This window comes from Cutaneotrichosporon cavernicola, assembly GCF_030864355.1.
Source record: "Cutaneotrichosporon cavernicola HIS019 DNA, chromosome: 7b".
Classification (NCBI taxonomy): Eukaryota; Fungi; Basidiomycota; class Tremellomycetes; order Trichosporonales; family Trichosporonaceae; genus Cutaneotrichosporon; species Cutaneotrichosporon cavernicola.
The window spans coordinates 670,350-687,730 of NC_083400.1; the positions used below are offsets into that span (position 1 = coordinate 670,350).

At 57.1% G+C, this 17,381-nt stretch overlaps 4 protein-coding genes across 4 annotated transcripts; 2 read left to right on the forward strand and 2 right to left on the reverse strand.

Moving 5' to 3' along the window:
• Nucleotides 1–990: 990 nt before the first annotated feature.
• On the reverse strand, nt 991–2,900 carry RPL5 (uncharacterized protein; the record flags this gene model as incomplete). Its single annotated transcript, XM_060603919.1, has 4 exons — nt 991–1,717; nt 1,897–2,057; nt 2,391–2,400; nt 2,848–2,900. The coding sequence occupies 4 exons, from the start codon at nt 2,898–2,900 to the stop codon at nt 991–993; spliced, it is 951 nt and encodes a 316-aa protein (XP_060460165.1).
• Nucleotides 2,901–5,121: 2,221 nt separating this feature from the next.
• CcaverHIS019_0704820 (uncharacterized protein) lies at nt 5,122–7,274 on the reverse strand (the record flags this gene model as incomplete). The annotated part of the gene is made up of 5 exons (XM_060603920.1): nt 5,122–5,727; nt 6,081–6,194; nt 6,306–6,597; nt 6,761–6,816; nt 7,044–7,274. 5 exons carry the CDS (start codon nt 7,272–7,274, stop codon nt 5,122–5,124), a joined length of 1,299 nt encoding a protein of 432 aa, XP_060460166.1.
• A 2,133-nt stretch (nt 7,275–9,407) lies between these two features.
• On the forward strand, nt 9,408–11,677 carry sconB (uncharacterized protein; the record flags this gene model as incomplete). The annotated part of the gene is made up of 3 exons (XM_060603921.1): nt 9,408–9,548; nt 9,583–9,704; nt 9,751–11,677. 3 exons carry the CDS (start codon nt 9,408–9,410, stop codon nt 11,675–11,677), a joined length of 2,190 nt encoding a protein of 729 aa, XP_060460167.1.
• Nucleotides 11,678–15,263: 3,586 nt separating this feature from the next.
• Nucleotides 15,264–16,950, forward strand: CcaverHIS019_0704840 (uncharacterized protein; the record flags this gene model as incomplete). Its single annotated transcript, XM_060603923.1, has 3 exons — nt 15,264–15,940; nt 15,987–16,799; nt 16,899–16,950. The coding sequence occupies 3 exons, from the start codon at nt 15,264–15,266 to the stop codon at nt 16,948–16,950; spliced, it is 1,542 nt and encodes a 513-aa protein (XP_060460168.1).
• Between the last annotated feature and the right edge of the window lie 431 nt (nt 16,951–17,381).

A 17,381-nucleotide genomic window follows, 5' to 3' on the forward strand; every position in this document is an offset into this window, starting at 1 on the left:
GCAGCCACACGACGTTGACATGGGGTGGGGGGAAGGGATTAATAAGGTCTATTCGGCCCCGGGGGAAACTACTGGGACGACGCAAGAGGCATGCCACAGGGGATGGAAGCACATGCGTATTTGCGTACGCAGGCTGCCACTCCAGCGACGCAAGCCCGAAGAACGTGACTCGGTCACTCTCGTCACTCACGTCACCCGTCGGAACTTTGCGCTTAATCCATGCCGAAGTTGAAAGTTTATCAGCTTTGTTTGCAACTTTGTACCGGATATTCAAGACAATAACAGCTCCACTGGATTAGAAACCGCGCCGAAGCGATCGTCCGATTGATTGATTGATTGATTCCAGAGCCGCGCGAATCTCGAGCTCGGACCGAACGTGGCGCAGGTCCAACGGATGATCTTTGATCCTTGGTCAAGGCACGGCCTACTCAGGAGCTCGTCTACGGCTTTCCTCCGCGCAGCTATTCAAGGTTGCATGCTCAACTATAATACTCAGGATGTACAATGTAGGAAACTGGTAAGCGGTGATGTACCTCAGCCACGGCACGAACGCTCAACGCTCACACCGGTAGTGGTCGGTGTTCGGGCCATATACCACGGATCTTTTGCCGGTTAACCTGGATATACGCCGATCCTTCATTCTCCTTTGAGGGGGTCCTTCCGCTCAACAACGTGGGTGACCATGGCGGTCGCCGCCGCCGCAGCAGTTATCCCTTGTTCTGACCCACGCCGCGTCCAGTGAACTGCTTCTCGTGCTTCTCCGTTACTGTGGCATTACGATGGCATGTGGCAGAAATGCAGAACAGTGTGGCTTTGTCAGTTGAACAAGACTAGCAGACCGTTCGTCCGGTGCCACAGGAGAGTACTCGTACGGCGGCGTCGTCAGTCCGCTCCAGCTTCTACTCTCCACTCTTCGCCTGCAACTGTGTTTCCGGACATGATGCATGTCACCAATCGATAATCCTACAGACCCCAAAGCATAAGCTGCGCTTACTTGGCGTGGAACGCGGCGATCTTGGCCTCGACGCGCTCGCGCTTCTGGTCCTTGGTAAGGCGGACGTTCTTGTGCTTCTGCGACTCGGCCTTCCACTTGGCGGTGTCCTTCGTGGTGGCGGTGAACGACGAGTCCTCACGGATCTGCTCGTACGCGGCGCTGTAGAGCTCCTCAATGTCCTCCGAACCAATGTCCTCGGCAAGGTAGGTCGAGAACTGCTTCTTGAAGCGCTCGTCGTCCTCCTCCTCGAGCGACTCCATGTACTCGGCGACGTGGCCACCAACAATGTACTTCTGGAGGACCTCGGCGTCGATGGTCTTGGTCTCGGGGTCGTAGCCGGGGAAGCGCTTCTCGTTGTGGGGAACGAAGAGGCCACCGTCCGAAGCGCCCTTGGCGGCACCGAAGACACGGTTACCGGTCGAGGTGCGGCGGAGACCGACGTCAAGGAACACCTTGAACGGGCGGGGCTCGTCCTCACCAAGGGGCTCAACGAGCTCGAGCTCACCCGAGGGCTCGGTGAAGCCCTCGTACTTGTCGGCGAGGCCGACCTTGGTGAGGGCGCGGCGGGCGACAAGAAGACCAGTGGCGTAGGCAGCGGTCCAGTTGGTAAGACCGTGCTTGATGCCGTACTTGTGGAGCTCCTTGGACGAAGCGTGGGCAAGGACGCAGTCGCCCTGGATCTTGGCGTAGACGATCTGGCAGATCACCTGGCGGTTGGTGATACTTGCTGTTAGCAGGAGGCACCAAGATTGCACGGAAGCAAATTTCTCCACCTATATGTTGCGAACCCACAACCATCCTCAACAGCCTCTACGACAACGCCAGAACAGTGACGTAGAGGCCATGAGAAAAGATCGAGGTCGCAATCGCAATCCAGGCTAGCGAAACTGATGTTTACTCACCGGACGACAAGGCGGTAGCGCGGCGACGCATACTTGTTCTTCGCCTGCGAGACGAGCTTGCGGCGAGCGTAGTAGTCGGTCTTACCCTCGCGGCGGCGACGGTTCTTGGTCTGGTACCGGGAGTAGTACGCGCTGTTCTTGACCACCTTGACGAAGGGCATCTGGGGTTAGTTAGAGTGTTGCGATGGATTGGCAGATTGGCAGTGACAGCCTGAGGCATCGGCAGCTCGCAAAACGGCGGCGCGGTATCGACAGGTGACATTGAATAAGAGCGTGCAGCACCTTTGGCACCGGTCGCGAGGCACTCGTCGCTGTGCACCTGCTGGCTGCGATCATCCGAGCTCGGGCGAGCAATCTCGGGCTCGGCGTCCATCTCGCGCACAAACGACTGAACGCGTCCGACGTACACCACCGCACGCCGCTGATGTTCATAAGGCGCCGCTGATGCCGTCGCTGCCGATGCCGCCAGTACCGCCGTCGTCGCCAGTACTCACTTTTGCTGGTCTTTTGAGGGATAGAGGAGAACTTGTCCGCCTGCCATACTCATCAAGACACCCACCGCGAATTCTGCCACCGTCTCACCCTGGGAAATTTCTCGGCGTTTGGCAATTCAGGTGTGGCACAATTTCACGAATTTTTGATCCCGTCCGTCGATCTGTTTGGTTCCTGGCTGCAAGTGGCAGAGTGGATGCATTCCACTGTGCTCTGCATGAAGGCGGCGCGGGCTACAGTCCATCGCTGTACGAGCACTGCTGAATAACTGAAGCGGTGGGAGACCCAACACAGTGAGCCCTTGAACGCCACTCTGCCGGGAACCGTAAACCCCTACAGTTATGCCCAGACTACGACTCAAGAGGTTTGCTCTGCCAGTCGCTCTCATCGGCAACGAGGCGAGCTCAGAGCTCAGAAAATGGCCCTACGTGCTACCTATGCTAGCCTACGACGGCATACGGAGCGCCAAGCTTCTTGCCCCCCGGCCTGACGGGCGGCCTCTTAAGGTGCATTCTGGAGGCGCTTGTGGCACCGGCGAGTACGCCCTTCTTCTTAGGTAGTATTGGCCTTCGTACGTCGACAATGCCACACACCATACTTGTGAGCTGGTGGGCACATGCACACCTCATGAGCTCTATTTTATCCCCTGACAGTCGTTATTACCTCCGATATCTCGTACAGCTAACGGACGTACCGTTCAGCCTCCACCACCAACCCCATAGAGCAGTCATCGAGTTGACTGCCACGCACCGTCTTCTGGGTCGCAGTCGACAATACCCTTTAGAGCCCCGTAGGAATGACGCTCTGTTGTCCAGTGGCTCACCCCGAATCTTACGGTCGTAATGCAGCCCTGGACAACTCGGTGTTGCGCATAACCCCCGTACAGGCGGAACGGGCTGTTGGAACACCATTGGTACCCCGACTGGAACGGCGCACGGACAATAAACACCTGAGTGAGTACAATAATGGCCATATTCCCTTGTAGGGTTCATCATGATGGTCGACTGCGACAGTGTTGCTACGTTTCTCAACACTATGCCTCGCACACCTAAAATTATAAATGCATTGGGATGATTTTATCAGGAGGTGTCTGGTGTGACACTCAGCCATTTCGTGCAAACGAAGATATCGGAAAGTGGGCTCTTTCTGATCGTGAATGTGCTCGTCCCTCGTGACACTGGAATGGCAAGCTGACGCAAGCTTGTGGCTCCCCCCTTTCTGGCGACGCTAGCGGGTTGCCAAGGAGATCAGAGTTCCAACTTTCCCGGCGGCGGTCAAGTGCGATCGCTGATGTTGGAGTGGCTGTCGAATGAATGGGGCACATGAAGCCACGCATTCCACAGTCCGCAAGTAACTTTGCAGCCCGTGTGTGCCACCGCTCGTGCAAGTTTTAACTGGTGACCGATGATCCGGGGACGTGGAATATTTATCAACAGAAAGGCGAATTTCGTCACCTTTCATCACTGGAGTAGTGCCCGTTAACACATCTACTTGACGTTTCCCCTCTGTATTCACCAAAAAAACTCGTTTGCGCAGTCACCTGCGCAGACGTTGGTGTTGGGCGTCAGTGAGGAAGTGTAGAGTACAGAACTTTAGTTCACTTGCACAAGCCACACCGCCTCCAGTCTGCGCGCTCTCCGCGGTCAACTAACCTCCAGCAGAAGTGTCTGCTTGCCGGGTTCACACAGCAGTGGCGGCCATTGCCAACCCTTGTCACAATCCTTCTGAATACAAAGCGTCTGCCAACTCCAGACGTCGGCTTGCATCCCCTCTCTGGTGTCATGTCATGCCTCCGTCCTTTCCGGTGAAGGGGGAACAAGCGGAGCCGATCATTTGACATTCGTCCAGTTTGCCCCTACTCAGATGCATTCCGTCGCCTCCGGGTTGTCTTGGCCGTATGTCTGATGATGCCAGGCCCGCGACCCCGCAAGCAACTCGGGCGGGAAATCTTGCTACAAGGCCTCTGCCTCCGCAATGCTTACGACGCCTGTTATTTCCTTTCCGCTTCTTTATCGGTAAATAATGTTAGAGATGTTGCACAGCCCCACTGTCTGTTGTGTCGACGCAGATACAATGTACGACGCCCGAGGTGTTAAGGTGTTTGAGTTAGTGTTTGTATTTCCTTTCGTTTGGCACATTTGATCTGACTTCCGGTTTTCTGAAACCTCCCCTTCCTGCGGAAGCAGAAATGTTGTGCTCGGTTGTCAAGCACCCCAGTCTACGCATGAGAAAATGTGGCATAGGGGAACAAGTCCACGTACTCCACCTCTTGATCGTCTCCGGCTTTGTCGGAGTACCTTTGTACTGTACCTTGACCCCAAAAACTAGGCTTACCTCATCACAGCTCAGGCCGTGAGCATGACCAGCGACGTATGCATACCAGTCAGGTACAGCACATTACGAGAGGATGGACGTAGGCGACCAGACCAGCTGATCAACCAACAGTGGAGACCAGACCTAACTCTGGGCTTCGAGACTGTGATGGCCATAGTTGTGAGAAAGTGGCTGCGTTTCAAGGCTGTGGAGGAATGTCACATAACGCTCGTAATGTGCTGAGTACTCCGGATCAGTCTCTGGGCAAGCGACGTCCTGTCGGTGGTTGTGTCGTGTTCGCAAACCTGGGGTTCGGGTATGTAATAGCGGTGTTCTACTCTACAGCGTGATACAGGGAAGATGCCTCATCGTTCCGCTACGTCTCAGCTCGCCGTCGCAAAGGTGCACTCGCACTTGCACCTACTCGACAAGCGAGCGTACACTCGACGTGCGCACGTGTCCGCCAACGAGGTCGGGAGGACAGTCCCACTCGCTCCGCCGTTGGCTCTCCGAGTCCCACTTTCTACGGACAGGGGAGGGACGCTTACCCCAATCACTGGGGCTGGTCGATGGGAGCGAGTTGGATGACGACCGTCGGTGTCCACCATCCCTCGGTCGGAGGGAATGGCGGCAGCTACACAGCTCTCGCTCCCGCTCGAGTTCCCGCCTTAGTTGCCGAATAATCGTGCGTCCCTCCGCAGCGCTGCTAAGGAGGCGCGAATTGTCGTCCTGGAGTCGCGCGACATCCTTCTTCAACTCGTGTAGCCCGGACGTATACGTAGTGGCCGAAACTGGCGTTGGTAGGAGGTTCATGGGGGAGGGGACCGGCGAGGGCGGTAGTCCAGACACGGACGCGGAGGTGTCCACCGAGAGTGATGGGGCGATGGCCTTGGCTCGTGAGCGAAGGATGTTGACTTGCCGCCGGAGGTCCACATTCTCTGCGCACATGGAGTGGGCGCGCTCTTGGAGGGCATGTACCCGTTTCCAGAGGTGTGCGTTCTCGTCGAGCGCGTCGGCGAGGTTGGCCTGCGATGGTGCAGAGTTGGGTGACGAGAGTGGTGGGGAGAGTGATGACATTTGACAAGTGGGCGGTGGCAACTTGAGTTACGATGAGATTTAGTTAGTTGGTGGCGGCCCGCTTTGCTCTGATATTTAGGGTTTCCAGCTGCCAGCGAACGGGGGCATGACTAAACCCGCCGGCAGCTGTCCTGCTCCCAAGGCGGCAGCGTCGCAGTCTCCAGGACAGGCAGGTCCGAGAAATCCGGAGGTCGCTCCCGTTAATGACATCGCAACCCCTTCCTGCCAGGGAGGATGCGTCGTCCCGCCCCGGGAATGTCGATGCATCACACTACCTACAATATCAGGCGCCACGAATGTACCTCCCGTGAGCCGCCACCCGCCTGCGGCGGCCACGGTTTGTCCTCTGTACCGATGTGCGTGAACCCCAGTCCTGCAAGGATTCGGTTCGAAGGGGCGTTGACGACTTGGACAGTCTGGCGTTAGTGCCTGGGGAAAAATAAGTATGACCGAGGAGATCGGACACGGTAGACACTCTTCGCTGCCTCTTTGCCCTGCGCGGCCACGCTTCCGTCTTCCGCACGTACCGCACGAAACTCGTTGCCCATCCGCCCGGCTGCCCATGCTACCATTGCGCCTGCGGCTGCGCGGCCCAGCCCGAGCCCATGGTGGGCAGCATCCAGTGCATACCCGAGTCCAAGGAAACCGGGCAGCGGCTCGACGGAGACGTCACCGACCAGGGTTCCATCGGGGTCACGGATGGCAATCACTGGCGCGTGGGTGACTTTGGCGGCAGGGTCATTGCGTAACTCTGCAGCAGAGGCGGCTAGGAGTGGGATTTTGAGATCAAACCAGAGGAGTGTGTCAGTTCGCGTGTATCTGACGTTAGTGACATCCGTGCGGTGGTAGAAGTTCCAGACAGAGGAGAATTTTGGAGGGGAAAAGCATGTAGACGCGTTTCAGCGATGACACAACGACAGTACAGCAACTCCGTCGGGCACGGAGCTCGTGTTTTCTCAGCGACAAGGGGACATAGACTCACGGGTACGGTCGCAGAAGCGACCATTGAGCGATAGCTGGGTGGTTGCTCATGCGTTCCTGCAATCAGCGAGAAGCTGGCCATGCGGAGAGGAGCGCTGGTGCGGGACTTCCCACATTCCCTGCCTCCACCATTCTATTCCAAGGACATGTCCTGTGCGTGCACCAGTTCCCAGTAGTTCCAATCTAGCCTCGCAACCGGGCACATTGGTCACGGACAAGCCTAACGTCCCTGCTCGCCTCCTGCTCAGCCTGCTCTCCGTTCCCATCCTTGCACGCAAACTCACAACAGCAACATAATCAGCCTCGCACGCACGGTACGGCGTGATCCTGTACCCCCCAGGCAGAGGAAGGTACGGCTCGTCCCGGTCCCACATCAGCTCCGGGGTAGGCGGCAGGCCCTGCGGCACATAGTCCGCTGGCAGCGTCCACTTGGGCATGTTGGCCTGGCCGGCGGCCAGTTCCCTAACTGGTGGGAGTGATTTGATTTGCAGGTCAGCTGGTGCCGGTTGAATCATGGTATCGAGGAGATGGAGGCACGGGCTGGGAGGACGTGTGACTGGGAATATAGGTTATGACGGCCAGCTGTCTTGGCGACTGTTTAAAAGTCAGGTTTCAGCTTGGAATCAGCTGGATGTCGAGTCAGAGTGCTAGTGCACGAGCGCGGCGTACGAGTCAGCGTCAGAGTGGTTCATGTGGTGTCTGTGAATGGTGGAGGCACAAACACAGCATTCATGTATGGAGCTCGAGTCGAGAATGGCCATGTGGCAACAATAAGCCAACGAAAGTGGAGGCTCGGATAAAGCCTCCCTCCACCTGAGTACTGCCCCACTCTGATGTTGTGAATTACTAACACAGCTCCACTCTGAGGCGCCGGACTGCTCCAAGTCGCCGGGCGGCGAAGTCAGGCCTTCTAGCTGCAACGCTGGCTCAGGATTCAATTCTTGCTCGGCCGGTCCTGGAGCGGGTATTACGAGGTCGCTCGGCGATCGTCGTGGTCCTGGGAGACGACGCTCCCACGTACTCATGCATACACTACATCGGCGTTAGCAGATTCAGGTCGCCAGCATAAGGTCCGCTGTTGCACGGGCACCACCCTCGAGTCCCCGGTCGCCGCTCCGCACCATTCGCCGAGTGTTTGGGCATTGTCAATGGCTGATGCGCGGCGTAACGGTGACGGCTTAGCGTCTAGATGCCCAGGCGAGAGAAAGCGATAGCTGCCACCTAATCTCGGCTCCCCGCGCACGTGGCTTCGAGCGCTCAATCTGTTTAATCTCCTAACCTGGCATGTGATCGCCAGCGCCAGTGACGGCGTCATCGTGCATACCTGCAGCAGGTGGCGCTCACGAATGTTCGTGCTTGTGAGCATTCCCATTTCCACAGCTGATCAGCCGGGGTAGATGGGCAAACCATGAGTCCCCGCTGGGCCCATCTCGTGTGTCTTTGCTGATTCGCTGCATTTGCTGCCCCACAAGGAGGTATGCGGTTTCATGCCTCGTTTGGACGCGCTCGCCATGGACCACCGCGTATGGCGTCAGAGCCCCGCTCGCTCGCGCCATGGCACAGTCACGTGGGACGGGGCGTCTGACGCCATGCGCGCTCGGTGGTAGGGGGACGAGCGCGATCGTGAACGGGTGCCTGTGGGCTCTAGGAGGCGATAGGGGGTTGTAGACCGTGGTGGAGCACGTCCGGCGCCCTTTCTTTCGCACGGCAGCGGCGGTTCGGCAGGCGGGGTATCTCGGTGCGAACCGTGAGTCATGGCATCATCTCAAAAGTTCGGAATTTTGCCACCCAAATCTCGAGGTGGAGGTGCCTACTGTCACAGCGATTGAGATTCAGCCAGTCTCGTCATTTGGAACTAGATGGATAAGGGGCTATGTATGCATGGCGAAAGAAGTTAGTTTGACAGGCAATTCCAATAATGTGCTCACACTCGTGTTATGGTTTGCGAGTTTGGCCAGCTGACTTTGTATTGCAGCACCAAATTCTTGCTCGGCTCGCAGCTCACAGATGCAGATTCACCTTGTCACAAAAGTGGGAGGATTAATTAATCTGGGTAAATCACGCCAGCGATCACGAACCGACTCCCAAATCCTCACCAACCCTGGACCTTGCCCCTTGAGCCTGGGTTGCAAGGTTTCGGCGGTGACCGCTACACACCCAGTGCGCCCCACTCCGCCCTGCCAACCCAAAGCCCAAAGTATTCGACACCACCACAATCAACCACCAAATAGCACACCAAAGGCGTGCACCGAGCACAACATCAACTCTATCACTCTGTCGATATCGACAGATCCAGATTCCCATATCACTCTCTCCTCTTTACAATTCTCATCTGATTCATTCATCCTTCCTCGCTTCCTCCTTCCTAGAATATTCCCACTCATATCCTCGACACAAGCTTGACACAGAACGATATTCAGCACCCTCGGCTAGTTCCGACACCGTTTCACTTGGTCGTCTTGTGACTCTGCGGTGCCTCACCAAACCTCCGCCACTGTCCGTGACAACCCTCTACCACCACCTTTGTCTTGCGTGCAACCCCACTCCCACATCCCCATCTCACCAACATTTAATTCACTCATTCATTCTTGAGGCCAGCTCCTCTGCCTATCCCTTACCCTCTCTCCCTCCCCGCCACTCACGAGACCATGTGTCCCCTTGGCTCCGACCTCGACAGCGTGCCGGCGGGCACGTCGGGCCAGGACGACAACATTCTTAAAGATAGCCGCAAGCTCTGCGTTCGCCACAAGCAGACGGCCAACCAGAACGTCAACGCCAAGCTGCAGAAGGTAGGCTGCTGACCAGCGCCGTGCTGACCACCAGTCTCTCGACAAGCTTCCTGTCTCGGAGCGCGAGGAGATTACACATCTCTGGTCGACCTTCTCCGCCGCTGCGCACCCCAAGAGAAAGATTATTCTCGAGGGCATCCTCACCATGTGCTGCTTGTGAGTACTCCAAGGCACTCTCAGCGGGGTTCGTCGCTGACTCCAGCTCTCAGCTCTCCCACCTCTCCGACTCGCTCAACAAGATAATCCGCATCGACCCCTTCTCCCTCGTGCCACGAGAAGTCTCTCTCCGCATTCTCGGCTACCTCGACGCCATCTCCCTCGGGCGTGCCGCGCAGGTGTCGCGTTCGTGGAAGGCGCTCGCCGACGATGACCTGCTTTGGCGCCGTATGTGTGGGCAGCACATTGACCGCAAGTGCGACAAGTGCGGATGGGGTCTTCCACTACTCGAGCGGAAACGTCTCAAGGTTGAGCTCAAGGACCGCAGCCCCGCCGCGGCGATGGGTATTGCTGGCCACGGGTCGCACGGGCACGATGGCATTCAGCAGCTCATGACGCGCTCCGAGGCGCTGGGTGTAGCCCATAGTCACGCTCACGCCGACACCCGGTCAGTTGTGTGCGAATCGGCAATTCCCTCCACCAGCTCGTTAAAGCGTCCCGCCGAATCGAGCTCGGCCGAGGCGCCCAGGCGAGAGAAGCGCGCACGCACCGACGGCCACGGCAGTGACTCGGAGAACGAAATCGCGCTTCCTGCCGGCCACCTCTCCAGAGAGGTGCGCCTCACACGCCCTTGGAAGTCGGTGTACTGTGAGCGTCTTGTCGTCGAGCGCAACTGGCGCAAAGGCAGGTGTCAGCTCAAGACGCTCAAGGGCCACACCGACGGCGTCATGTGTCTCCAGTACCACACCACCCTCACCAACCCGCACTACCCCGTTCTCATCACTGGCTCGTACGACCGCACGGTCCGCATCTGGAACCTCGACACGGGCGAGGTCGTGCGCGTCCTCCGTGGTCACACGCGAGTTGTGCGTGCTCTTCAGTTCGACCAGATGGTTCTGTTCACTGGTTCCGCGGACGGCACCGTGCGCATGTGGAACTGGCGCAAGGGCGAGTGCATGCGCGTGTTCGAGGGCCACTCGGATGGCGTGCTGTCCCTCAATTACAACGGCTACCTGCTCGCTTCTGGCAGTAACGACCACACGATCATTGTGCGCAACTTCCGTTCGAGCACCCAGTTCACCCTGCGAGGCCACGAGAACGTCGTTAGCAGTGTTTTGATCTGGGACGGCAAGACGTCGCCCGGCGACCTGGACCCTACGACGACGACCACCATGTTTACGCAGGCACTCAAGCCGCGGACCCGGACGTCACCCGAGCCGCAGCCGGAGATTGACGTCGGCACCATGCTCTTCTCAGCATCCGACGACTGCACCGTCAAGCTCTGGGACCTCACGACGCACGAGTGCGTCCGCACATTCTCGGGCCACCGGGGCCAGATTCAGAGCCTGCGTGTCCTCATGATCGACCAGCCAAAAGAGGACGACGATGAGCGCGATGAGCGCGAGGGCCGCCAAGTCACCCCGCCCGCGTCGGGCTGGGCTCCCGCGACCATCAGTTCACCCGCCGCTGTGTCGGCCATCGACAACTCGCCGGGTGACTTTGACGCGGCGGCCCACGCGCGTGCACGCGACGAGATTGTTCCACGTGTCTACGTCCACGAGGAGGACCATGACCGCAAGCGCCGCGAGCGCACGAGCGAGCAAGAGGAGCGCCGCGCGGTGCTCGCGACTGGCTCGCTCGACGGCACTATCAAGCTGTGGGACGTCGACACGGGTCGCGAGCGCAACACGCTCTTCGGCCACATTGAGGGCGTTTGGTCCATCGACATGGATGCTCTGCGCCTCGCATCCGCTTCGCACGACCGCACCGTCAAGGTGTGGGACCACCAGTCGGGCAACTGCGTGCAGACGCTCACGGGCCACCGCGGGGCGGTCACGAGCCTGCAGCTGTCGGACGACATGATTGTGTCTGGCTCGGAGGAGGGCGAAGTCATGGTGTGGAACTTTGGCCGCCAGTCGCCACCTTCAGCTCCGGCGTCAGCCGCCCCACTCAACGGCGCTTGCGACGCCTAGTTTCTTTCTGACTCCACTTAGTACGTATCATGGCATCATCTCTTGGGCCTTGCGTTGTAGTATTGTTTGTTGATAGCATCTGTGTATAACATGCATTCGTGAGCGATTCGAGGACTGAGGTGGGAGCTAGGAACAAGGGATGGGCGGCTTAAGCCAGAAATGAAGAGTGAGAATGTGGCCACCGTTGTGGTGCGGGGCGCGGTTAGCGGCTTACCAGGGACCTGGGCCACCATCGCACCTTACATGCCTCGTGGCGCAGCACTGAGACGTCCTGACGCTCTTCCAATAACTAAAAGCAGCAGCTCTGCGTTCTTGCGCAACCTGTGGAGGTGGGGAATGGCAGGTGCGAACACACTGGAGTGGGCCAGGTGACGTCCTGGTTAAGTCTAATGAGAGTGGGGCAGCTCGAGTTCGGTTCAGTAACCTTATCCGAGCCGATTTCACAGCCGAACCGGTGCCGAGGTGCCAAGGTGGAGGCAGTCCACCTTGAAGATGAGGTGCTGATGAGTGCCAGCTGGCACTCGACGCACGTCTCGACTTGGACTATACAAATCCACAAATCTGCGGGGCTGCGATCTTTCTCCATGCACGACTCGGATCCGTATCTCTGCGCTTTTTCTTCGAGTCGGGGGTTGGAAAGCCTAGCTTACTGCTGTTACAAATTGAACCGCCACCAGAAAACACTAATGAGCTGGCCAAAATCAAGCACGCGATCGGGTCCAAGTCCGAGTCCAAAGTCAAGCGCGTATCGCGTATCGGTAAAAGGTTGTAAGCCAAGGGACTCTCACCTCAAACTCCTGCCTTGTGTCTTTACATGAGCTGATTCGAAAGGGCCAGCCAGCTCAGTCTTGTTAGTTTGCAAGGTGGCATTCTCCGAGTTGATCATGCTTTATCAACAACCCTCTTGGCGGACACGTGTATCGGCGCTCGCCCCGTTCGATCCGCTCACAACTTGCTGATGACCGGCTTGACTCACCCGGTCTGAACCAAAGTTTCAAGGGCCAATACAAACAGAACAAACCAAAAAAAACGCGCCTTGGTAGAATAAGGGCAAGCTCGAATCATTCCGAGAGTTCCGAAAACGAAAACGACGTTGTTGTTTTGTATGTGAGGCATTTCGCTCGATTCGAACACGTCGTGTTGGCACGGGCGATCGACCGCTGTGTCCTGGCCACAGGGCGAACAAGGAGGTCCATGCCAATGACAAATCAACGGCCGCCGACCCGCTTGACACGTCGTCACATCTGTACGTCGTGTGAAACCGGCAAGCGGCGTGGACAGCGAGCACCACAGCTAGCACAGCTAATCTCTCTGCAATGTCCGGAAACCTGTCCATCTTGGATCTTTGACCAGTTTTACAGACAGCCTAGCCAGGGTCTGCGGGGCTGCGGTTTACTTACCAGCCAATGTTTTCCGCACTGCATTCTTTGCATCGCTGCGGAACGAACAACCGGCTAGGGCACGAACCGCTAATCAGTGACGCCGTTACGCCACCGGTTCTAGATGACTAGATGACTGATTAAGCGCGGCCTGTGCAAATGAAGCTTCTACGTATGAGCTAGCAGCTCTTGACCCCGACCTGGCTGGATGGCCAATGCGGTGATTTGATTTGGCGGCTTCAAAGTCTTCGTGGCGTCTCAAACCTTATCCTAAAGGAAGACTAGTAAATTTACATGCCAAGACTCCTCCCAACCTTCCGATGAGCGCTATGAGTGCGATTATCATGATGGGATATGATACCATGAAACCATCCAATTGGCGTATCAGCGCCTTACACGTTGTCATATCTGCTGTATAACACTCATCCGATGACTTTGTAGCCGTCCAGGGTGTAGGTAGAGTTTGTAAAAGGGGTGGTTCGTCTAAGGTCCCAACAGGGTGAATGAAATTAAGCCACGAGGTGATCGGCGTCACCTGACCACCCCCCTTGTCCCTTCCAATATGCTCCCATGATCCTGACCTGGTGGCCTCATGGCCCCACCTCTCGTCAGCCTCATAGCCTCCTGCAAACTGAAAGTGGGCGTGGAATGGGACGAGGTCAAGAGAACCCTCACAAAGCGAGGGCGACTCCAACGAATGGAAGACACGTGGAACGCCACTTGGCTCGGAGAGATTGTTAGAGCTCCATTCAACAAGCCACGATCTGTTTGAGGTGAGATACCTAGTAGAGAATGAACATGTAAATTCTCATCAAAACCTCAAGGCGGTGCGGCTTGAAGCGAATTGAAGCGTCAATAAACTGGCGATGGGAGAGATCTGCGTCCCTGTAAATTGCGGGGCTTGGATTGCGGGGTCTCTCTTCCTTTGCCTTAATCGTCAAGCCACCCCCACGTTTCAGGCACGTTCTTGATTTCCTCTCCTGTGATGCTATCTTGGTTCGAAAATGCCAAGCTTTTGTGGCCCCCCTTTCCCTGAAAAGTATGTAGTGTACTGTGTTCTTCGGGGGATGTGCGTGATGCGTGAGAAGAAGGGTGTATTAACCGAGGCAGGTTGTTACGACAACTGAGCGATCGGCGCACCTTCTCCCTTTTGATTACGAGTACGCATACATAGCCCGTAAACCACAATTTGAGATGAATAGTTTGTATTAGACAAGTTGATTAAGGCTCGGGTGCCAATTACGAAAACGACTGCGACGGCGCTCAACTAAAAGGGCGCCGAGTCAACAGTTTGACCTTTAATAGTGTGGCTTGGCTGACATGGCTGAGCATTTACTAGTTGTTCCAATGGACACGGGCCATAAGGTTGCTGCTATCTTTGGCCATTTGTCTTGGCTTGTAGGAGATGTAGGAGAATGCGGAATCTAGTTGTGTCGCGTCTCAACTATACTGTAGTCTACTAGTATACTCCAAAGAGGAGTAAGGCAGGGAGCAAGCCAAGAGCATGTGACCTACAAACTTGCCTTCCCTGTGATTCAATCTGCCCTGGCATTACAAACAGGCATGGGCCGTGAACCCCGCCCCCGCCTCGTCACTATATGCCCTGGATTAGGTTCTGGGCTCCACACCGGTTACTTTGTATGAGACCGGGTGCCACAACCTGTCATGAACCCAATCCATGATCATTTCACCCCAGCACACCTACTCACTCAACCATCAGTCTCCACTCAATAGCATCCCTTCAACTCATCCTACAAACCCTTCTACTCTACTCTCTGCTCTCTTCTACTCTGACGACAATCTCAATCTCCTTCCAACCCACTTCCACTTCTTCTCTTATCTCAACAACACGCTGCATTCTCGCTTCTGCTTCTCAACTGTCACCTAGGCCCCTTTGCACATCTGTGCGAACCATCAATCAATCGATCAAGCACAGTAGTGGATCCTGCCGGCATCTCATCTCTCATCCACAGACATAGGGTAGTCGATACGACTGTGAACCAATCCATCCAACATTGGGCCCAAGCAATCCATCGCCCATCTACCGTTTGAATCAATCGCCACCCTCGACGCGCACCAAATTGAGCCCATACTAGTCATACTAGAGAGTCTTACAAGCCCCCTGCCCCAACCTCCGCCCTCGATCTTCCATCCCATCTACTCACACACTCTGTCCCTCGTCACACAACACCACACCGCCACTACCGATGACATCTATCGGCTTCGCCCCGGCCCCCTTTCCCCCCGAGTCGCCAGTCTCCGAGGTTGGCCCCTCCTCCATCCTTCTCAATGCCTATGACTGCCCCAACATCCTGGAGAAGGAGACCACTTCATCAAAGTCAGCATGGACGATGGGCATGAACATTGGAATGGGCATGGGCAACCACAACAACAGAGGGCGTGCCCCCCCTCCTGCCGTCAAGGTCCCTCCGCCCGCCATTACGACGACCGTCGTACCGCCATCGCCAAACCCGCTGTCGAGCACTTCGGACGGTGACAAGTCGCCGCGCATTCGCTTTGCACCGCTTCCTGACCCTACCAGGCCACGCTCGTTATCGACCGGCCACAACGTTGGTCACAAGGTCTCGGAGGGCCCAAACGGTGAGCGGGAATACACACTCGAACTGCGCAACATGACAATGGACGACGAGGCGTGCAACGACAACGCCGTCGACGAGGAAAGCATCTCGGACGAAGACGACCATTCGGACCACGAGGACTACGACTGGGAGCTGGACAACCGCCGCAAATCGTGGGCGGCGGCCATGTCGATGGGCTCTATGAGCTCAAAGGGCATGGGCTCGGCGTGGTCGGGCACCAAGAAGCTTGTCGGCCTCAAAAGCCACCACGAGTCGGCAGCCAAGAAGAGCAAGGCATCAGGATCGTGAGTGGCGTGTTTTGTTCAGACAGCAACAGCAGCTGACCAGCAGGTTTGGCTCGTCGACCACACCTGTGAATGCAATGTTCCTGAGCCCTGGTCGTCGCGGGTCCGCCGCGTCGACTGGTAGCAACAGCAGCAGCGGGCACCGGCGAACAGCGTCGAGCGAAATCCGTGCGCCTCCGACAGCCAAGATGCTCAACGGCCGTGTGTACGGTGCGCGCCGTGCATCTGAGGCCGCAGCTCTAGAGAAGGTCCTCCGTGAGGCGAACGAGCCAGAGTTCGTCGAGTGGGGCGCCGGCGGCGGTGTCGGTTCGACCAGAAAAAATAAGCCGGTAACCAGCGACAGCACGCTGTCGCGCAGCCTCGGGTCCAAGTCGCCGTTTGACGACGACGACGGTGGAGGCATGTCGTGGGTCCGCAAGCGCCGTGAGGAGAGGGAGCGTAAGGCCCGCGAAGCCGCACTCGCGGAGGCTTCAGCGACCAAGGCGCCCGACGTTGTGGTCGAGGGCAACCCTGGAATGTCGCCTGGCCACCGCCGCGAGAGCGTCAGCAGCATCAGCTCCAGCGGCTCTCAGAGAGAGAAACCTACCCTCCCGCTCACGCCCCATGACCCGCACACCGAGTTGTCGGGTGCGTTCGCAGACTTTGGCGGATTTGGCGCTTCGACCCCAAAGCGACAGACCACACTCGAGGTCGCGCCTGACGCCAAGGCCGAGGAGCACGATGAGGAGCAGCACCTGCACATGATTAAGATTCCGCATGCGCGGTTCAGGCGCCGCAGCGAGGTCGACGACGAGGAGGAAGAGGAGGTCACCAACAGCGACTTTGACGAAGATGATGATGAGGAGGTTGCGTTGGTTAGGTGAGTCTATTAAAGGGGCTGTCTTTGGCCGTGCGGTGGCCCTTCCCATCCAGCCTTTATAGCACCAGTTCCGGTTCGCAGAAGCAGGCTGACCGCCAGTCAGAAATGCGCAGCTGCCGCTGGCGTCGAGGTCCTGGCGCGCCACTTCTGAGCCCGTTTGGCCGACGGCGCTATTGTGCACACAGCCACACAGACCTCCCTCAATAGACTCCCCACTCGGAACCAAGCGACAGCCGTTGTATGGCGTGCTAATGGCACTTGTATGTTGTTCGTGTAAAGTCGAGAATGAATGAATTGATTAGGTCCGTGATGCGTGCGTGCGTCGATGGTAATTGAGGCCTTGTAGTGAGGCGGGGGGCGGGGGATGAGGCCGCCACTGCTATGGCACCGAAGATTATGCGCCTTCCGCTCCAAGGCGATCGGAGAGAGTGTAACATCTGTAGTACCATGCAAGTGCGGTCCTGTGGCCCAGGTAGAATGGCATCTACTTCAGATGCCTCTCTGTTAGCCTTTTCGAGCAGGAGGCATTCCTATTTCTAGCCCAACAAGCTTCCCACATGCAGCGCTGAGCTGTCGGTGGTT